The sequence below is a fragment of the Vigna unguiculata genome, chromosome 3 (genome assembly GCF_004118075.2).
Source record: "Vigna unguiculata cultivar IT97K-499-35 chromosome 3, ASM411807v1, whole genome shotgun sequence".
Classification (NCBI taxonomy): domain Eukaryota; kingdom Viridiplantae; phylum Streptophyta; class Magnoliopsida; order Fabales; family Fabaceae; genus Vigna; species Vigna unguiculata.
The window spans coordinates 52,683,855-52,705,510 of NC_040281.1; the positions used below are offsets into that span (position 1 = coordinate 52,683,855).

The window sequence follows — 21,656 nt, forward strand, 5'->3', positions numbered from 1 at the left end:
GTATCAACCATTCTCAATTTAATCTCATATACCAATTATTTCATAAGTAGTAATTCACATTAGCCATAAGACATCAAAATTGAGCATATAATAATGACTAGACTCTGATACATTCGCTCAGCGTAACCATCCACTCGCTAGGCCAAAAGTGCACAAATACCAACTCATCCAACGATCAAATTGCTCGCTTAGCGAGTGAATCATTGGAACTCACAGAGGTAAATTCCTCCAAAATTCGTTCTACAAAGGCGTTCTCAACCAGCGACTATAAAGTCAGTAACCTCTCTGACTTTGGATTCGCTCAGCGAGTAGATACTCAATCAGTAACTCCCAAGTCAGTAAGCTCTTGACTTTGTATTCGCTCAGCGAGCAGATACTTGACCAGCGACTCCCAAATCAGTAAGTCCTTAGGTTGAATTTCCTTAGCGAGTGTATTCTTGCTCAGTGACTACCAAGTTAGAAACTCCCCTGACTTTACATTCGCTCAACGAGCACCAACTTGACCAACAAGTATGTATAATTTTGCAGAATCTAATTTTGCATAATTATGTTTTTCCAGACCGGTCTGAGCAATCCTATAGTCGTCCCAAATACCCAATAATACCACAAACATTATATTATAAATATTATCATTTTATTAAAATAATATTTTTAATTGTTTTTATTTATTTATCATTATTAGAATGTGAAAAATAAAAAACATAAAAAAGTAATGGAAAAGATGACAACAAATCAAAACTGACGAAAAGGGTCTGTCTGTCTACTCAAGGGTCTCGTACAAGTTTGTATAAAGTTACGGAAGTGTAGTGTATATATATAATTGGTTTCTAAATTGATAATTAAAATAGTTTCAATTATGAATTGATTTTTAAATTTGTCACTAACTAGTTACCAGGTTTTGGCTACCATAATAATTGGTCTCTAATTAGAAAATTTGGATTCACACATTAACAATCAATGGACAATCATTAATTTATAACATATCTTTTGTATTTTAAAATTATAAAAAGTGTAAATCCAAATTATTTATATACTAAAACTAACACCCATTACTCATGTAATGTTGTTATGTATTATGTAATATAAAGGCATCATCTACCTTTTCCACTGGTGTATATTACCTTCTTACAACATTTTTTGCGTTACAGTAATAATACATGGTATTATTGGGTGGTTTCTTTTACAGTGTATATTACCGCAAACAACTATGGTGGTTTCTTTTTTATTTCTTTTATTTTTCAATGAAACCACCATAGTTGATTCCTCTATCTTCCATGATATCTTCTCCCTCATCCCATGCTATAACAAACTCAGCCTAAAAGAGAAAAGAAAAAGAGTGAAATAAAGAAGTTGCAAATTGAAATGTTTATTCTATGTGCGAGCATAGACCAGTTTCGCTGGTTTCGCTCATTTTCTTTGTATCTAAGAAACCTTCTACATTCATCCTATCATGTCTATAACATAACGCATTTCATTATATACTCAAATATGTAAATTTATATACAAATAAAGTCAATAAATTTCATAAAAGAGCTTATGAATACTTATAAAATAACATATTTTAAAATTTTGAATTAAAAGGGGTAATTATATTTTAATTTTGAATTGAATATTATTTTTTTTCAAACAAATGTATTTGTTATTCCATTTTTATATAAATAAAGAGAACAATCTTACAGAAAAATAGGACTACAAAAATTTAAATGCTCTAGTAAGCTAAAATTTATATATATCCATGAATTTGTTAAAAAAATCTCGGATTAACTAAAAAATTACATATAAAAATATTTGTTTTTTCACCTTATAACTATTTCTAGAATAAACTAACAAAAGCTAATTTTTCAAAATTATTTTAAAAATAAAATACATAAAAAAAACTAGTGTCGCACTCAATCTTGACAATTGATTCGTTATAGTATTTCTTATTTGTTTGACATGCTTCATATGCAAGTTGATCTTAATATAAAGTTAAAATTGAAAGTGCATTAGTCAGTATGTCCTTAATATAAATTAAAACAATTTTTTAATAAATTTTGTTTGATTGCAAACACATCCTCTCTCTTTTTTTTTCTCAAAATTCTTCCACTGATCTTTACTAAAATGTATTATTGTCTTATTTCCAACATCTATATATCCTTAGTGCATGTTTTCAATAAATTTTCGGTTCAATCTACCACTCACTCGTGAGTGTTTAATGTTTTAAATGATAAAAAATAATGAGTTAAATATATTTTTTTTCTTCAATTTTTAGATAAAATTTAAATTAGTCTCTTTTATAAATTTTAGTGTAATTTAGTTTTTTAACTTTAAAATTACATAAATTATTAATCTTTTTAAGTAAATTTTTGTTAAATATTTAAATTTTATTAACGTTTTAAATGTATTTCTTATTTAATATTAAACAAGAAATATATGAAACGTCATAAATAATTTAAATATTATCTTAAAACATATTTAAAATATAAAATATTTAAAAAAATTATGTTAAAATGATCAAATTTTAAATTCATATAAATTTAAAGTTTAAGAACTAAATTAAATTAAAATTTTAAAAAAATATTCTAATTTTCACTAAAAATTAAAAATTAAAAAATATATTTAACTAAAAAATAATCGGTTATGAAATAATAGCATATGATTAATTGATGGAACAAAATGACAGATCTACGGTCATTTAACATTATGATCAATTACATATTAATTATATACACATTTTAAAACATGTGATATGATCCAGTCCTGATCACCTTTAGTAAAGTATGTTTAATTATGTAAAATTGCATCAAAAATCAGTTTCAAGAAGTAGGGCAAACCACATAGATATGCTTATTTCCCCTATAACTTAATATAAAGGCAAAATTTAAAATTAAATAATAAATTGTACTTTTGAATGTTTTCCTTTCTTTAATAAAGAAATCAACTCCAGTATAACTATAAAACTGTAATATTCTTACTATAATGTTTTCTAATAAAAAACAATTTACATTAAAAGAACTAGGAACTTTTTTCTCATACAACAATTATTTGAACCATAAATATAATGTAAGTAAAAATATAAATTATATCTCTATGTGTATTTAAATAATACCATCACACCTTATAAAAAATAATTTAGTAAAAAATTATAAAATATGTATGCATCATTATCATAACTTTCATTAAGATAATAAATTTTAAATTTTAATTACAGGAGTTTATTAAAACAATTATCATCATATAAAATAATATAAATATGATAAAATTATATTTTATAATGAAAACAGAAGTGAGTAATTGAATCTAGATACAAACAAACTCAATAATCTATTATTGACTATGACTATATTCTTAAAACATCCATAATTTAAAATATATATATATATATATATATATATATATATATATATATATATATATATTTATATTACAGATGGACATGACAGTCTCTTGTCCTCAGTGGTAAGTACGTATATCACTTCAAATTCAAAAATTTTATATACATATGTTATCACGTAGTTTAAAAGTTACACTATACTAAGCTTTGTGTTTGCATCAAATATACTAATTTAGACAATTTATTCCTTTTTTAGTACTTTTTAAGTGCACCTTCAAATTATATTGAATTTAATACTTTATGCCAAAAACTTCACAGATAAGTTAAATGAACAGACATGCATTTGTATTTTTATTATAATATTATAAAAGTGATACAAAATTCATTTATAATAATTGTGTTAAATTAAAATTTCCTGCTTAAAAATATTATTTTAGAGGAGTATAGAAGAAAAAAGACAAGGAAAGATGTGGACTCGATATAAATAGAGCATGTGTTCTAGATTTTTCTGAGGGAAAGAGAAGTTAAAAGAAAATTAGAAGAATGTTTTTTATTTTGAATAAAGTTGTGATGTTACTGAAAATACACATAGAGTCAAGAATTGTGGGTGGGAAGGGAAGAGAAGGAAAAAGAAAAAAGAAAAAAAAGGACAAAATGTGATCGAAAGAGATAATGGAACCCCACAAAGCCTTATCCCTCTCTTATCCTCCATTCCTCCTTGCACCCCACCACCATATCATAATAATATCTTTTATTATATACACCTGCGTCCACACATAACAAAAAATCTTCCATAAATTAATTAATATTCAGAATTATATATCTTTGAAAAACGTTATAATAATTGATATAATGCATTTGCCATCACTACCCAACTCTTGAGGTGGGTATCAGGTGGGTTTAGTTTAATATCCACTTAATATATAGTGTTAATTAAAATAATAGGTAAGTTGCGGAGAATAGTGTAAGGTTGACCATTGATCTGATGGATGAAGATTTGTGATTTAGTTTTGTTGAATAGATGCATGTGGCTTCTATTAAATATTGTACAAGATATAAAGATATATAAAGCCCATGTGTCCCACTTCCATCACTGCATATTACAAAATGCTTCTGCTGTGAATTTGTCACCTACTTCCACACTCTATTTTGGATAATATCTCTTCTTCTTTACTCTTTAGATTCTATTCACATTTTCATCTCCTCCTTTGTCAAATATACATGCTTTATAATTTTTAAATTTAAATGTGAAATTTGAACTATTTTTCTTTTCAAATTTTAATATATTTTAATTTTAAAATTTAAAAAATGAATAAATTTAATTTACTTAATCCAACTATATCAATTATTTTATATGTTAAACAATATTTTAAACTAACATCTAATTTAAAATGTGTTTGTTGAAAGTCTTACATCGACTAGAGATAAGACTAATTCACAATATATAAATGGAATGCAGACTTCACTTTATAAGTTGATTTTGTGGGGTTGAGTTAGACTTAAAACTCACTCCTAACATGATATCAATTAGAGTCTATCCTAACAATTTTTTTGGACATCTTGTTTCATCCGATTTCGGAATGCTAACAAACAATCAAATAAAAATAACATATTTTATTTACTTTTAAAATCTAAACTATGTCAAAATTCAAAATAGAAATTACAAATATATTCTATCATAGTTATATCATATTATACTTTATGGTAACGTGCAGCCTTTTTAATTCATCATCCTTAAAATACAAAGTTCCTGATCCTAGGTTATAGCATAACTTGTGGATCTTTGTAACAACATTTTTTTTTCTTGTTCATGTTACTACGACTTTTACTATCTTAAAATCCAATTAGTTTGCGACATGTGTGGTTGGGAATCGAACACACAATTTACATTGTCGACTCTTTTCATAGAATCGATGCTATTAACAGGCCGGGATTGGCTGTAAAGTGTACTCTAATCTTTGATTTCTATAACATTAAAAATTTCATTATCAACATTGTACACTAAATACTAATAAACAATCTTTTATTATGTTATATTATATATTTTTTAATATCACACCTGTGATTAAAATCAATGTATTACCATGTAAGATAAATGAACACAGTAAACCAACCCAAGGGTTACTTTATTTTCTATATCTTTCTTGTATTTCATCAAACATATATTTGTACAAGATGCTTATCTTACGTTTCAATTTTATACCCCATAGTTCTTCCCAACAATCTTTATATATTCTTTCAGTCGTTGTCATATATGATAAATTTATTAACTTTAGAAGAATTGATGAAAAGATTAGTTTTTCACTTTTTTATGATAATAAATCATAAAAATTAATTATAAAATTATAAAAATATAAAACTATAAAACTATAAAATTATATTTAATAAAAGATTTAATAATATAATATGACAAAATAATAACGTCAATTATATAAAACAACGTTATTAAATTAAAAAAAATAATTAACAGTAAAAATTCGATTAAAATTTTTAAATCGGTTGAGTACTACAATTCACGTTGAAATTATAAAAAATGCGTACATAAAAGGAAAAAATAATTATAAAAATAATTTTTTTATTAATTTCTATAATGTTATAATTACATAATATTAGCTATCATCTTAATCAATAAAATTTGATTGTATTTATAAGGATAAAAGCAGTAAAAGAAGAACATACACATAAACAAATTGATAAAAAAAATCACATTATTAATTGTGTAACTTGTATAAATTATGAATTATTTGTTTGTATAAATGAATCAATAAAACTAGTTAGATTTAAACTGAAAAAAATATGTACGTATATAAAATTGATAAAGAAAAGTTCTTCTAATAAGTTTTTTTTTATATTTGTAGTAATGAGTTAATGTGTTTTTTTTATTTAATATGATTCTTATATTTTTTATATAGATTTGATAATCAATGTTAACGTTCTTTCACTAGTTCGTTATGGGATTGAAGAATAAACTCATATAAAAAAAAATAATTGTACTATCATATATGTCAACTCAGCATCTTCTAAGCACACTAATGCTAACAAAAAAAAAGACCACACTAACTTTTTTTGAAAAATATAAGAACATTGAGTCAAAATACTATTAAACTTATTTTTTAATACCTTACGAGACCCAAGTGATAATGAATTAACCTTTTGAGAATCAAAATGACTGTGAATCTGATTTTATTTGCATGGTTGTCGTAATATTAAAATTAATTTCCTGTATAGTTATTCTGTAACTTTAACTTTTTGGGTAATAATATATTACCAGTTGACATGTTACTAAATAGAAAAATAGAAATGAATTTAATGAGTGAAGCTAACATGTTGAGGTGCAATGTTGTTGTAAAATAATTCATAATTTTACCTTAAATGTACAAAAGTTACTTTCCAATGCGTGGATAAATAATAGCCTAAAATTTAATTCAGAATTATTAAAGAAAAAAAATAAAAATATAAAAAAATAACTTATCTATGTGTCTATAAATGTTTCAATTAAGTTTTTAAAAATAAATATTTAATTTAATTTTTAAAAAAATATGCTCCACATGGTTGCCACCTCATTGCCGTCTGAAACTCTGTTGTATTAAACACCACGCACTCACCTTCTCACCTTCGATCCCAACTTCTCTCTCCTTCATATCCTTCCTCTCCTCTCTTCCTTTTAGCGACTCACAGACTCCCGTTGTACGGACCCGATTCTATCTGACTCACACTAACCATAATCACCTTCCGATCCGATCATGTCTCGGGCCTGTGCCGCTACAGACTCCGTCGCCTCCGGCGAGATCATGCTGTTCGGGGTTCGAGTCGTCGTCGATTCCATGAGGAAGAGCGTCAGTATGAACAACCTCTCACAGTACGAGCATCCACATGATTCTAACAACAGCAGCAACAGTAACAATAACAAAAAGGATGTTCTCGCAGCTGCTGATTATGCCTCAGCCGATGACGCTGTTCCTCATAACACCGGCCGTCAGCGCGAGCGCGAGCGGAAGCGAGGTTCGATCTGTTTATTTGATCGATTGTGTCATTTTTTCAATTTTAATATAATTTCTCTAGTTTGTTTGATCGCATAACCGGTGATTCGGATGGATTAATTGAGATTGTGTTGATGAGTAGGAGTTCCGTGGACGGAGGAAGAACACAAACTGTTTTTGGTTGGATTGCAGAAGGTAGGGAAAGGTGATTGGAGAGGAATCTCCAAAAACTACGTGAAAACGCGAACTCCGACGCAGGTTGCGAGCCATGCTCAGAAGTACTTCCTCCGAAGAAGCAACCTGAATCGCCGTCGCCGTAGATCTAGCCTATTTGACATCACCACCGACACTGTAATAATTTCGTCACCGCATTTCTTAAAATAATTGCTTCAAATTAATTTCTTAATCAGTCTCCCTACATAAAAAAATACTGAGATGCTTTTGGTGTTATTCATGTTCAATTAGTTATACTCCTAATCAACAGAGCATTATGATCTTACAAAATGACATATTTTCTCAGGTATTTCTTAAAGTTCTAGGCAATAGTGTGTGTTGAATATTATTACTCCTTCCATTTTAGGGATTTGAGAGAGAAGCAAAGAAGCTGCCGCGATCTTGTGTATCTTGTTATGAAATTCCTTTGGTTGTGGAAATGAATGTTTGCATGAGTGGTTATAAAAATGGATTTAGGGATTTTGTCTCCTGTGTAATAGTTGATCTGACTGGAGCTAAAACCTTTTCAAACCTGGATTGGAATTTGGAGTGACAAAATATTCATGATTTTATCAATTTTTGTGCCAGGTCTCTGCAATTCCAATGGAGGAAGAACAGGTCCAGAATCAAGACACCCTGTCTCATTCGCAACCTGTGTGCCCAGCAGTTCCTGAAACTAACAAAAGTGGATTTCCTATGATGCCAGTTTATCAATTTGGGGTTGGTTCTGGGGTGATTGCAGTCCAAGGTGGAAAACCATTAGAAGAGCTCACACTAGGACAAGGAAACATAGAACACAATGTGCCGATCAATCTGGTCCATTCAATTCCTGTTGTCGCAGATCCTAAAGCCTCCACAGTGTCTGATATCATCACCCCAAGTTCTAGCTCTGCTGTTGACCCACCCACACTGTCCTTGGGGCTATCCTTCTCTTCTGACCAAAGGCAAAATCATCAAGACATTCTGGTTTACATGCCATGCCATGTTTCAGCAATGGAGATAGCATCATTAGTGTTGCTTAAGGAAGACGACTGTGATTGTGTCAAGGTCCTTGTCTAGAGTATCTTGGATTCACAGGTTAATCTGATATTTCATCTCTGGTCTCCTGTCCTTTTGGTAGGTGAAAAGTGAGAGATGTTGAAGGAAAGGGCGATGGATTTGAGAAGGCAAGTTTTAAGTGACTGAATTTGATCCTTCTGTTCCTTGTACAGACCGGGAAAGGTCCTGTCCTGTTTCTTCTTCTTGTTTGCTATGTTAATTAATGTATGACTTTAGATTCTGGTTTATTTGGTCATTTATGTTTGTAGTTGAAGTAACTGGAAATAACAAAATCCTCTCTGTTCTTTACTGATAATGCTAAGTATCTTTGTATTTATTTGTTTGTCCGAAAACCGCATATCCTCCTTCGCAACCCCACAATCACCACCGCTATATATCTCAATTAATTGCTAAGGCGAATTTAAGTAAGAAGATTGTGTAAATTTAAATCAATTTGCAATATTAAAGTTAAAAAATTCAAATGACTGATTTTATCTTTTAAACATTTTTCGAATACTTGACCCTATTTTAGTAGATATAATTTTAGCTTCTGACTACGGCCAAGTTTATATTTTAATATTAGTTTAAATATACATTTGATCCTTATTTTTGTTGTATTTGTTCAATTTGGTTCTTGAGCTGCTTAAGTGTATCTGTAATGTTTTTTATGATTTCATAAGAAAAAATAATATTGGTTGTGAAATATTGGTACATCAAAATTACAGTTCTATTTTTTCTGTGTTCGATTAAGTACTTATTTGTCAAATTTGGATCAATTTGATCCTTTTTACTACGGTGTTTAAATAGTTAATGCTTTTTGAACATTACATACCATATGTTAGCGTTTTCTTAACTTTTTAAATATTCTTTTAATATTTTTAAAATTTTTTAATCTCAAAAATTTATCCACGTCAAGTTATAATTGTATCACGTGTCAATATTAGTGCCACATGTCAGTTTGTGATTGTATGTTTAATTTAGTCCTGATATTCATTATTTGTTCAATTAATCATATATCGTTATTTTGTTCATCTAGTCTCATTTTTTGTTAAATTAGAGCAATTTTTCCTTTCCAAATTGAGACAAAATTTATATATAAATATATTTATTTTTAAAATTGACACTATTATTAATTATTTTAAAGTCAATTATAAATTATTATATTTAATAATTAATTAAAATAATTCTTAGATCAATTGTTAAATAGAATATAATTATTTAAAATATTATTAAAATATAATTATTAAATATTTTAAAATATATATTAACATTTGTAAAAATGACATTTAAATCTAAAATAATATAAATATTTAATATTTTGTTCATTTTAAATATTAAAACAAAATGTTTTATATTTAAATGTTAATTTTATAAATACTAATTTACTTTCTAAAAATTTCTAATATTTTTAAATATCAATTTTAAAGGTATCAATATTTTAGAATATAAATATTAAAAGAAAACATTATATAAAAGATTTTAAATTTGGTGTCAATTTGAAAGGGATAAAAATGATTAATTTTAACCAAAATTTAGATGAAATTAAAAAATAACAAATATAGACACTAATAATTGAACAAAAATAACAACTATAAAAACTAAATTGAACAAAAAAATAACACAATCACAATCGACACATGACACAATTATGATTTAACATGTGAACAAATTTTTAAAATTAAAATAAAAATTTTTAAAAATTTTAAAAATCAAGAGTTGACATGTACGTTTTAAAAAAAGTTAATTACTTAAAATCGTACGTAAAAAGATCAAATTAACCAAAATTTAACAAAATAAGAACTTAATTAAATACAAAACAAAAAATAAAGATGAAAACTAAATTGGAGAAAAATAAAAACCAATAATGTATTTAAACCTTTAATATTACATTTCTTACTTACCGTAAATGTTTTGGAAGTTAACCTAGACCTTGTGGACAAGGACTTCTCTTATGCTGGCAATTTTTTATTTTATATTGGATTAAGATCCCATAAAAATAGTTATTATGTTGTCAATACTTCAATGTAGTTAATAAAATCAGCAATTTTAAATGCCCATATTATAATAAAAAAAAGATAAAATCACCAGTTCCGTAATAACTATATCAAAAAAACTATTTAGAGTATTTTCTGATCTATTAATAGCGTAAATTTTATACAGACATCGTACAAAAGTAAAACTGTTGGTAATAAAACTTTTAATAGATGAAGTTGATTTTAACCTTTATTGAATAAAAAATATGTTTGAAGTTTTATTTAGTGAGCAACACTGTTTTTAGTGAGGTAGTATATGAATTTTAGTGGAGATGGTAGAATTTGTGTCCGTTAGTGGTGGCTTAGCGCATTCGTCTTAAAAACCAAAGGTTCTAAAATTCTAGTACATTGCATAGCATAGCATAGATAGACAAATGATAACCACGTTTCTAGAACAAAATCCTTTAAAATTTTGATTATAGATTTAATAGTTTAGTTTTTTTTTCTATTATTGTTTCATTATTTTAACCTAAGATTAGGATGAGATATTTGCGTGAAGAGTGTGAAGCACTCGTATCCTAACCAGTCATTTTATGTCCATTCCCATTCCCACTCATAATTTAATTTCTAGTTTACTCCATTAAGTAGTGCCTCCTCCTCTCACCAAAATTTTGTTTATTAACAATAAAATAATTTACTATAAGTGCTATTTTGACGTGTTTGGCAGGGGAACCAAGGATTATGTTGATTTTAAGTACAAAAGTTAATCTAATTCGACTAATTTAACGCTGAAATTCACTGTAAATTTATAAATATTATTTAAAATGGTGTTGTAGAAGCTTTTCTATTTTCTAAAACACGTTTCTCTTTAATTACAAGCTTGAGAGTTAATAAAATCAAACCAACCAATTTTTTTTAATTTAAATTGAAATTACTTTTTTAATATTTATTTTGGTTTTTATATTTATTTTTTATTTAATTGAGTTCATCTGATTTTTCAAATATAAATATTTTCTAGAGAAAATACATTAAAATTACAACTACAAATGATAAAATATTGAAATAGAAGGATTTTCTTTTATCATTTTGATATGCTCATATTTTGTTGCGAGGGAGTGTAATATTTTGAATAATGATGACAACAAGTTGGGTTGGACACGTATAATGTTTACCGCAATCTAGTCTACTACGAAAAAATTTACATAATACCCGTTTAAAGCGATTAACCCGTGGGATATCCACAAATATTTAAAAAATATTTTTTAAATTAAATTTAACTAAAATTACAAAAAATATAAAATAATATATAAATTAAATTTAAATTTCATTTAATCAAATATAAATTAAATTTTATTTAACAAATTTTAATTTTAATTTTAATTTTTTCGGATAACAAATACATATCTAAGAGTACAAATAATATGATACTTGCACCCAACTTTTTTATAAACATGTTTTAAAATATTCGCTAACTATTATATGCGGATAATAAATATTCACGGTACCAATAATCCATTGTGAAATTTATTCATCAATACAAACAAACATAAATATTTTTATCATCTTTAATTTTAAATATGGTATGATTATTCAACTTACCTATTTAGTATGATTTATATTTTAAATTTTGTATTTGATAATTTAATTTATTAGACTAGTCGGATTCGACTTGCGGTTTAATTCAAACGAAATATTTAAGTTAAAAATTTATATTACTTGTTTTAAAAAAATCTATTTTGACTATTCATGTGTAATTTTGATAATTATTTTTGTGATAAACCAAAATTTTGTACAATTTACTCTAAAATTTTAATAAATAATATTATATTTGAAGTCAATTTTAAAAGTTAAAATATTTACATGAATTTATAAATATGGGTTAAATATGTTTTTATCCTTTAATTTTCAGTGAATTTTGGAATTAGTTTATTTAAAAATTTTAAACCAATTTAGTCATTTATATCTTGAAATATGTGGATTTAGTCATTTTAATCAAATTTTATTAAATTTATTTAACATTTCATTCGCGTTTTACAATAATATTTGATTTAACATTAAAACAAAAATGCGTCAAACAATATGAACAACTCAAATACAATCTTGAAATGCATATGAAACATCAAATAAATATAACAAAATTTGATTAAAATGACTAAATTCACGTATTCTGAAAGACGGAGAACTAAATTGATCCAAAATTTTAAAATGGACTAATTCCAAAATTTACTAAAAATTAAATGACAAAAACATATTTAACCTTATAAATATTAAAACTTTACTCAGACCAAATCAGATATCTGCAAATTTGTAATCTAGCATCCAAATCCAACTATTATTTATCTCATTTACCAATCCTATGTACCAAATTTTACTCGTTGAAGCTATCCAAATCAACAATGAGTCCAAATTCACATTAAATATATGGTAGTTTGTTCCATAAGTTTTATTTTGTGAACCCTGTTTAAGAGTGAGCCTTTGTTACTTTGAAGGGCATTGTAATAATTGTAATGGGTAGCTAGACAACAATACTTTCTGTGTTTGACCATCAAATTTAGTACATGATTGTATTATCTCGAAGGACAGTGTCCGATATTATCGGGTGAAATTATGTATAACAAACCAACAAAAATAAAAGAAATTATGGAATAAGGACGAATCTTTTTCCTTCTTCTGGGACCCACCAAAAGATTATGTTCTATTCCTGTTTCTCTTGGCCGGCGCAGTTTTCTGGTTCAAACAATTTCATTTCAAACACAATTATATTAATTTTTTAATGTTATTTATATGTTTTTAAAATATACTGATTTTTTTCTAAGTTTTTATTATTATAAAATATCAAAATGAACTTGACTTGAAGACTAGAGGCACACCGGAAAAATTAAAAGTAGAAAGTCTAAATTCTTACTTTTTGTTTAGTTCATATTTATTCTTTAAAAATATACTTCAATTAATTAAGGATTAACTTTGTTGACTTTTTCTTATTCCTAGTATTAGTTTTCAACTAAAAAATACAAAAGATTATTCAAATGTAATTAATAAAATTAAATGCTATTAATTGACCTTTTTTATCTACTTAAAAATTGGTTAGTCCTACAAAAAGTAGCTATGTGCAATTTGGTTGGGTTTATATGAAAAATGAGGCCCAAAATACGAAATGGCCCACTCTGCACATTTGCTCTTACTTAGAATTATGTTTCGGGGAGTACTAGGCTTTTATTAAGCATCTATATCAAAGCTCACTCTGAAAATAGATATTTACAAGAGAAACTTATTAAATGCTATAGATAGTGGTATTTTGTTTAGTAGAATTTATTAAATTCGGAGCTATTCTTACACATTTTAAGTATATTCAATTATGTTCCAAGCAATAATTTTATAAAATTATAGTTTTAATCCCGTGTAAAATGTTCTTCACTATTCTATTATATTGTATTCCTGATTATACCGTGGATAACAGTGAACACAGAGAATTTAAAATGATTTATAATTATGTTATTTAGATAAGAAACGTTAAAATAAAATAAATTTCTGAAATCTCATGAAAGAAAATTTGATTATTTAATTAGAGAATATCACAAGTTATCTAATAGATAAAAATTTGAAAATTTTCATATTCTTAAGTTTATATATTTTCTTAATTTAATTTTAGTTTCAGCATCATCAACTTTATTAACTAGAATTTTTTATAGGCAAATATCAACAAGAGTTTTCTTATTGATGTTATTAAAAGTTATTTTTTATTTATATTAATTTTTTTATTTTTTTATACTACCCGTTTGATATTAGTCTATTTACCAATTTCCAACTGCATTTTTAGATTAACGTTTGGACTGTTTATTGTGTTTAACATGTTCTATCAAATTAAATTTGAAAGATCAAAATATATTTGAAAACACTTTTAATCCCCTAAATTATACAAACATTTTTAATCGTAACTTAAATTAGTGGTCTAGTTTTTCATAAGTCAAGGGTTATTAACTATTTAATGAGGTGTTTATGATTAGTTGAAAAACGAGAATTGTCTTGCAGAGGTGAACGGAATTACACTTTTGAGCACATTATAGTGTCTGAGTGGCCCAGAAATGGGTGTGAAGAGTAGAAAAAATTGCTTACTTATTCCCACCAATTCTCTCCAAACAACAAAGGTGTAGATTAGATTTGCTTTGCTTATTTATTGAACAAAAAGAAGGCACGATTAACACGAATTATGAAAGAAGAAAATGAAGCCTGAAGTGATTAGATAGAAGAAGCAAACGACCAGAGCACATAGTTGAAGAGGAATTGACATGATCATCATAATCATCATATGCTGATGTAATGTTTTGTTCACACTGCTGGTCCAACATTCTTGAACATTTGGTTCACTTCGATTCCCAATTAGCTACAGCCATTCCCTTCAAAGGCATAAGTTCCTTCTGTACAAATGTTTGTCCCTACCATCAATACACAATTTTAATTCAAGACTTAACTTGTACATGCTATTTGCTGGTCTATACTGTCATGAAACTATTTGTATATTTTTCTCTTATAATATCGATAAATGTTAATTATTAGTATTTTATTAATGGAGAAGTTAAATCCACAATTTCTCCTGATCAATTTTATACATTTCAAGTGTTAATAGGGGAGTTGAACTCAAAAACTCTCTTATCCTCCTTTCTAACTTTTAACACCAATTCACTTGTTGGGAATAGTCTAAGTATGAGTCAAAGTTCTATATTGGATAGAATAAACAAAATTAAACACTATATAAGAATAAAGGTCCATAACACCATTATTTTAAGATTTTAATATAAAAGTGGTGTCAAATATCTTATATGTGTAAGACCAATTTCATATATAATCACAATTTACCAAAACATATGAAATATATACATAAACCCAACACCACCTTATAACTCCTTTTTGTAACTATAGTATTGATACCAAAATTAAAGTACACACAATGTGAGTAATAATATGGTTTATTTCAGACATCCTTAAAATTCAAATCTTTAATACTTGGTCAAGAAATGTAAGATGGTGCTACTTGTATCAACCAATGTTTCTCAAAAATATATTTGTATAGTTTTAACATGAGACAATTGTTTGTGTAGAATTTGAGGGCACATGGATGGCTTAATACGCAAGAGAAGTAAAATTATTTTTATAACATAATGAGAATGCCAAAAGAACAAGAAAAGATGCTGAAAGCTACTGGGTAAAAAGCATATTGGTTGGCTGGTGAAGTATAAGACACATAAAGTGGACATCTCTTTGCTGCTATTTGGGTTATGCTCACCCAGTTTTACTCATAAATACTGCATATGTTAACTTTTAAAGATTATTGAAATAAGTTAAATAGAATTTGTTTTAGCAAGTTCAAAATAAGAACTCAGTTAAGATAAAGAATTTATCAAGGTATTTTTATAAGCACAAATAAGGTCATTAAAAGATATTCCATCTCAGGCTTTCTGTTTCTCTCTCTCTATATATATACACACACATTTGGAGCTTAAAATTGGAATTAATAAAAAATTAGAAGCTAAAATGTTGGGGTACCTTCCATCATCAGGATGTTTAGCAATCATATTCTTGAGCCACTTGTTCACGATTTCGTGTACTTTATTTTTTATCCTCACATATATCTTGAACCACCACTATGACTGCAACACTCAAATACTTGGAATTATTAGTATCTTTTGCCCTGAAGAGAGATTTACTAAACACATTATTTGGATCCAAAATATCAACTTAAAACCAAATGAAATCATTAATAACATAATTCATGCAAACTCGTGTGTTCAGAACATCATCTATATAAACTAGTCTACATGTAATACTTGTCCATCCAGCAAAGAATATTAAATAAAGCATCAAGGAAAAAGTTGAATCGGGTTTCATCAGAAACAAAACAACTACTTCTGTTGTAGCTAGAAACCCCAACAACTAAGTTTATTACATCATGTTAATTTGAACCAAAAGGGATGAATATCTAAGTAGTATATGATACATGGAGCACACAAAAAGCTGTGAAGGCAATATTATACACCACGCCCAAGCTTGTTGCGTATCTTACTGATATAGTCAGAAGCCAATCCATCAACACACTGTTCTTTATTTGGGTTAACATCAGTGGGGACTCTTTCTTGATAAATCAAATGTTCTGTTGATCCGTTGCTCCCACATGACTTGATCACGTAAGTGGGGTTTGCACGGCTCTGTGGCTGTTGCGATCTTCTTGTTGTAGGAAATTGATCAGGAACCGGTGCTTCCTCATCAGAGTCCATATCAGACTCTGGACCACTCTTTTTACTCGTGCCACCAAGACTCTTCTGTGCAATAGAGAAAGAAGACAGCTTAATGATATTTACTACCACCTTCATCGACTTCTCACAAAGAGACTTCTCATTCTTGGATTTGATTCTATCCATGATTTTTTGGCTTAACCAGAACTTGGTGTTTCAAGAGATGGTGGTTATTGCAACATTTTTAAGCAAGGTCTATTTATAAGCATAGGGTGTAGATGGGGGTGGGTGAATTGGTCTTTTTGGGTTCTTTCTCCTAATCTCAGTTTCTTTAGTGGGTGGATCCCTTGCTCATTCAGTTATATGAAGGTTCTTCTGCAAAGAGTAGAGCCCACGTAATATAGATGGAATCTTGTTGCTTTTGTTGTCTTGTATGTCGAATGAAAACATGTAGTAAGGACACATAACATTAATAATTGGTTTGATCCATTTGTTGAAACCATTAAGATTCTAGGCTTTATAAAACTATAAACGGGGAAAAAAGTAGATTTTAGTGACTGGTGCGTATGGCCAGAGATTGGGGAGATGTGGCGAAGAATTTACACTGATCTTATATCATTCACGTAGTTCACATGTTACGGAGGCTTGATATTTAATTATGTTTGGGTTACGCAAAGTCTTAAAAGTCGTGAAGGTATAAGATTCTTTCATACTGCTAATCTCTTATTTGTGTTTTTCAGAATGTTACTGTTTCTTAATGGTTGTCTTTACATTTTAAATAACGATTATCATATCTTAGCTCTCACCTTACAAATGACGCTTGGAATCGTCTCATCCAGTGTATCTAACTCTACTACTCCAGCATGCAGTGATGGAAACGCCCAAAGATTTGACCTTGATAGATTAGACAAAAGTTTTTATTATTCCTAACCAAAATAAAAAACGTGCGCGTTTGAAGGGGAAGGAAATGGAACCAAAGACATTGGTGGCAACAAGTATCAAACTTTCTAGATCTTATAAGCAGAACAGTTGATAGCTACGTGTTCAATAGCTCGTTGTGACATATGCATAAGAATGAGCAATGATGAAATGCATCAACCTTAAAGTTGTGTTGCTGCAAAAGATAAGACAATACAATTTCATACATGCAAATTCTTCTGATGAATAAGTCAAATATGTTATACACCCTCACCCTCTTTAGGGACCTGGCTGTACAAATATGTTAATGTTAATGTTGACCTTAATTTAAAACAAGAACTAAACCAAGCTGCACAAACATAACGGGTCATATCAGAGCCCCTAAACATTCTGTACTCTCTGCAATGGGCCATTACAAATGGGTTACATGGTGAGAGAAGACTTTGGTTACATGTCTTATTGAGGTCTTATTTTGAAACATTGATCCATGTACAGATTTCCTTGTTCATTGTAGTGAACGAGAAGAAAGCCAAGGGTTGGGTGCCACATAAGTATAGCCCTGGAAATGGTCACCTGCTGTAGGTGTGGTTGCTGGTGAGTCATTAGGGGGCATTGCTGTCCAACATTTGTCAAAATTAGCTGTACAATCTTTCCCAGACACATCTGGTTTAAACTTTGGTTCCACTTCTCTTGCCTCCAATTTTTTCCAATTGATTGACCTAAACCATTTATGACTTTTGATCTGCTCATCTCCATTTGGCCCGTGTCCTAACCTTGTTGTTGGATCCTTTTGCAGCAACTGTAACAAGTAAACAGAATGAACGGATTTTGGAACTGGATCCCTCTATCTCTTTCCATACAAAGTTTAATCTTTTAATCTCAAAACACAATATTTTGAAACATCACGTCCCAGAGTAAGAACTTTTCTTGTATCCCTGCGTTCTCCTATTATCTCTCTAAGCTATCCTTTGAATATTCATGCTTAGTAGCAAAATAGCATGTACATAAATGTGGTCGTCAAAGTTTTTATTTCTCCAGAAATTGCCATTAGGTAAGGAAAATTTATAAAAAATACGTTAGGTAAGGATCACTTTTGGAAGTAGAACCTCCTGACATTTGATTTCACACACACAAAAATAGGAAATAGGCATGAGAAAAGGAAACCAGCGAAATATTAATGCAGTGGGTTCAGAAATCTACAACATAAACATTTTACGTTCAGGTAACAGGCATATTATACTTGTAGGTGCACTGTGAAAGAAGACGATAGAGAAACAAAATGGAAGAAAACCATATATACTGTCGTCTACTTACTCCTTTGAGTAATGAGTGAGCTTCACTGGTAAGGAATGGTGGAAGTTTAACTTTCTCTTTAATAATTTTCTCCTGAAGTTTCTTTCTGTTAGTGTGTGTGAACGGTGCCTGCCAAATCGAATCATAAACCATGACAAGTTAATGCTTCCCCTTGTGTTCTTACATGGAAAATAAATGAAATAGAAAAGGTTCCTATCATAAACAGCAAATAAACAATTTCATTCAGACATCAATTTTGATGTACACTAAGCCTAATCCAAGACATACACATCTTGATTAATAACGTTCTCTATTCAAGGCCAAATACTTCATGAATTGTAATTTCTAACCGTGCAAATTGCTATGGTCCACATATAATTCCAAGTATTCAACTTTAGGTACCTTCACCCACAACCTACTCATAGATACATACAAGAAAATACCCCCAACATGCTCTTTATTACTGATTAAAATTCACTGAAACCAACAAAGTCTTGATACCCACAAACTTTTGTGATCTAAATGAGATATGAGACCCACAAAAAATTGTAATTTCAAGTAAATTTTAGGTTTTAAGATAATGATAAGTGTTAGAAAATGTGTTGTTAGCATTTTTGGTGCAGATGGGCATTACCTTCCCTGTTAGCATTTCATACAACAGGATACCAACACTCCACCAATCCGCATCCTTGTTATGGCCTTTAGCCTGAAGAATTTCAGGAGCCATATATTCCACGGTCCCACAAAGAGAGTTGGATCTTCCCAATTCATCAATCTCTTTTGACATTCCAAAATCAGTGAGCATGACCTACACACGGGCAGAGCAAAAACAGCAAAGAAGAACTATACAACTCAGCCATCTAAGATATTGTACAGTGAACTTAGCAAACTTAATACATCAGAATAAGGAGCACAACCCCACAAGGTGAGACAGAAAACAGAAAACAGAAAACAATAGACTATCAAAAGTCAAAGTAGAAAAAGCAAAGTTGATGCAAGAAAACAAGGCATAGGAGGTGAGTAGCATTGGCATTATTATTACATGCCCATGAGAGTCCATTAGAATGTTTTCAGGCTTAAGATCCCGATGCACGATGCCTTTGCTGTGAAGATGTGAAACTGCAGACACTATCTCAGCAGTGTAAAGCCTTGCCTGATCCTCACTACTCACCACATACACCAAAACAAACGGATAATTAAAATTCAATGAACTTCCAAAAGTGTATTGCAACACATAAGATGAAGAAGAAGAAAAAAACCTGAAGATACCCTGGCGATACAGATGAAAGAAGAGATGCCCTCCGTTTACAAAATCCAACACCAAATATAACTTAGATTTGGTCTGCACATAACACATGCTGAGTAAATGATTGTGTGAATGAATTGAAGTGAAATAGGAAGTGAGAGAGTGAGAGAGAGAGAGAGAGAGAGAGAGAGAGAGAGACCTGAAAAGAGTAACGTAGCTGAACAATGAAAGGGTGAAGGACTTTAGTGAGAATATCCCTCTCCGCTTTCATGTAATCAACGTGGTTTTTCTTTATGATGATGTCCTTTCTCATGACCTTCATGGCGAAGACCCCATCGCCATCAGCATCAGCATCACCATCGAAGCCATTTCCTTTTTTTCTGACGAGAAAGACCTTGCCAAAGGCACCCTGCCCTACAACACGAAGAATATGAAAATCGGAAGGTCCAATCTTAACAGGGTCAGAAGAAAGAGGTTCCTTTTCTTCGTCTTCGTCTTCGTCGTCGTCGTCGTCGACCTCTTGGAGGAAGAAGAGAGGGGTTGAGGAGGGATCGATGCGGGGGGAGGGACCCACAAAGGAGTGGGACCTACTGTGAATGACGTGTGGGCTTGTGATGGATGGGGATGGGGAGGGAGAAGATGAAGAAGAAGGGATGATGAGTTTGGCGAGGTTGGTCTTCTTCTCATTTGTTGACACCATTTTTTGTTGGAGGGAGAGAAAGAGAAGAGATTACATTGCACTTTGCATTCACTGAATCCAATTGGTGAATGTGAATGAGATTGATTCGATTAGTCCAGCTAAAGTGGAACTAGGAACAGGGACTTCAGAGGATGGGTCCACGCGCTGTTCATGCTCCTCCCATCATGCTTCAATAATAAATGGTTTTCAAATAAATAAATCTAAACTAAGGATGTTCTTGTTGTCAATTTTTTTAGGTTTGATTAAGTTTGTATTTTCAAAACTACTATTTTATTTATTTATTAATTTAGTATGCTAAAAATTAAAAAAAAATAAAATTTTTGTATTTAATATAATATAGTATTATAGTTAATGTAAGGTAATAAGTTTATTTTTTGAATGATAATTTTTATATTATTATTTACATCGACGAAAAGACTGTAATCATTATGCAATCGATGATTTTATGTTATTTCTTATTACTTAAAATGTTTTTAATAAAAATTATTTTTTTACATTACTTAAGAATTAAATTGAAATATGTAAAAAACTTTGATTACAGAAAAATTTAATAAAGATTTAATAAAAAATATTTAAATTTACAAAAAAAGTTCAAAACTTATCTAAATCTTCTTTTATTGATTCATTCTATATATTAATTTTCTTACCATTATTCTTATCGATAAAATATAATATCTTATCTAATTGTTTTTTTGATGATAGATCTTATTTTAAGATTTAAAGTAAATTTTGATAGTTTCCTAATTGAATTTTTA

At 29.0% G+C, this 21,656-nt stretch overlaps 1 protein-coding gene and 1 pseudogene across 2 annotated transcripts; one reads left to right on the plus strand and one right to left on the minus strand.

Moving 5' to 3' along the window:
* Positions 1–6,912: 6,912 nt before the first annotated feature.
* On the plus strand, positions 6,913–8,555 carry LOC114179441 (annotated as a pseudogene). The gene is made up of 3 exons (XR_003603469.1): positions 6,913–7,315; positions 7,436–7,644; positions 8,095–8,555. The product of XR_003603469.1 is annotated as a transcription factor MYB1R1-like (transcript).
* Positions 8,556–17,855: 9,300 nt separating this feature from the next.
* On the minus strand, positions 17,856–21,049 carry LOC114177816 (serine/threonine-protein kinase AtPK2/AtPK19-like). The gene is made up of 6 exons (XM_028063371.1): positions 20,401–21,049; positions 20,215–20,297; positions 19,998–20,118; positions 19,590–19,763; positions 18,977–19,084; positions 17,856–18,461 (listed from the first exon to the last, which is right to left on the minus strand). Exons 1-6 carry the CDS (start codon positions 20,899–20,901, stop codon positions 18,168–18,170), a joined length of 1,281 nt encoding a protein of 426 aa, XP_027919172.1. The 5' UTR covers positions 20,902–21,049; the 3' UTR covers positions 17,856–18,167.
* Between the last annotated feature and the right edge of the window lie 607 nt (positions 21,050–21,656).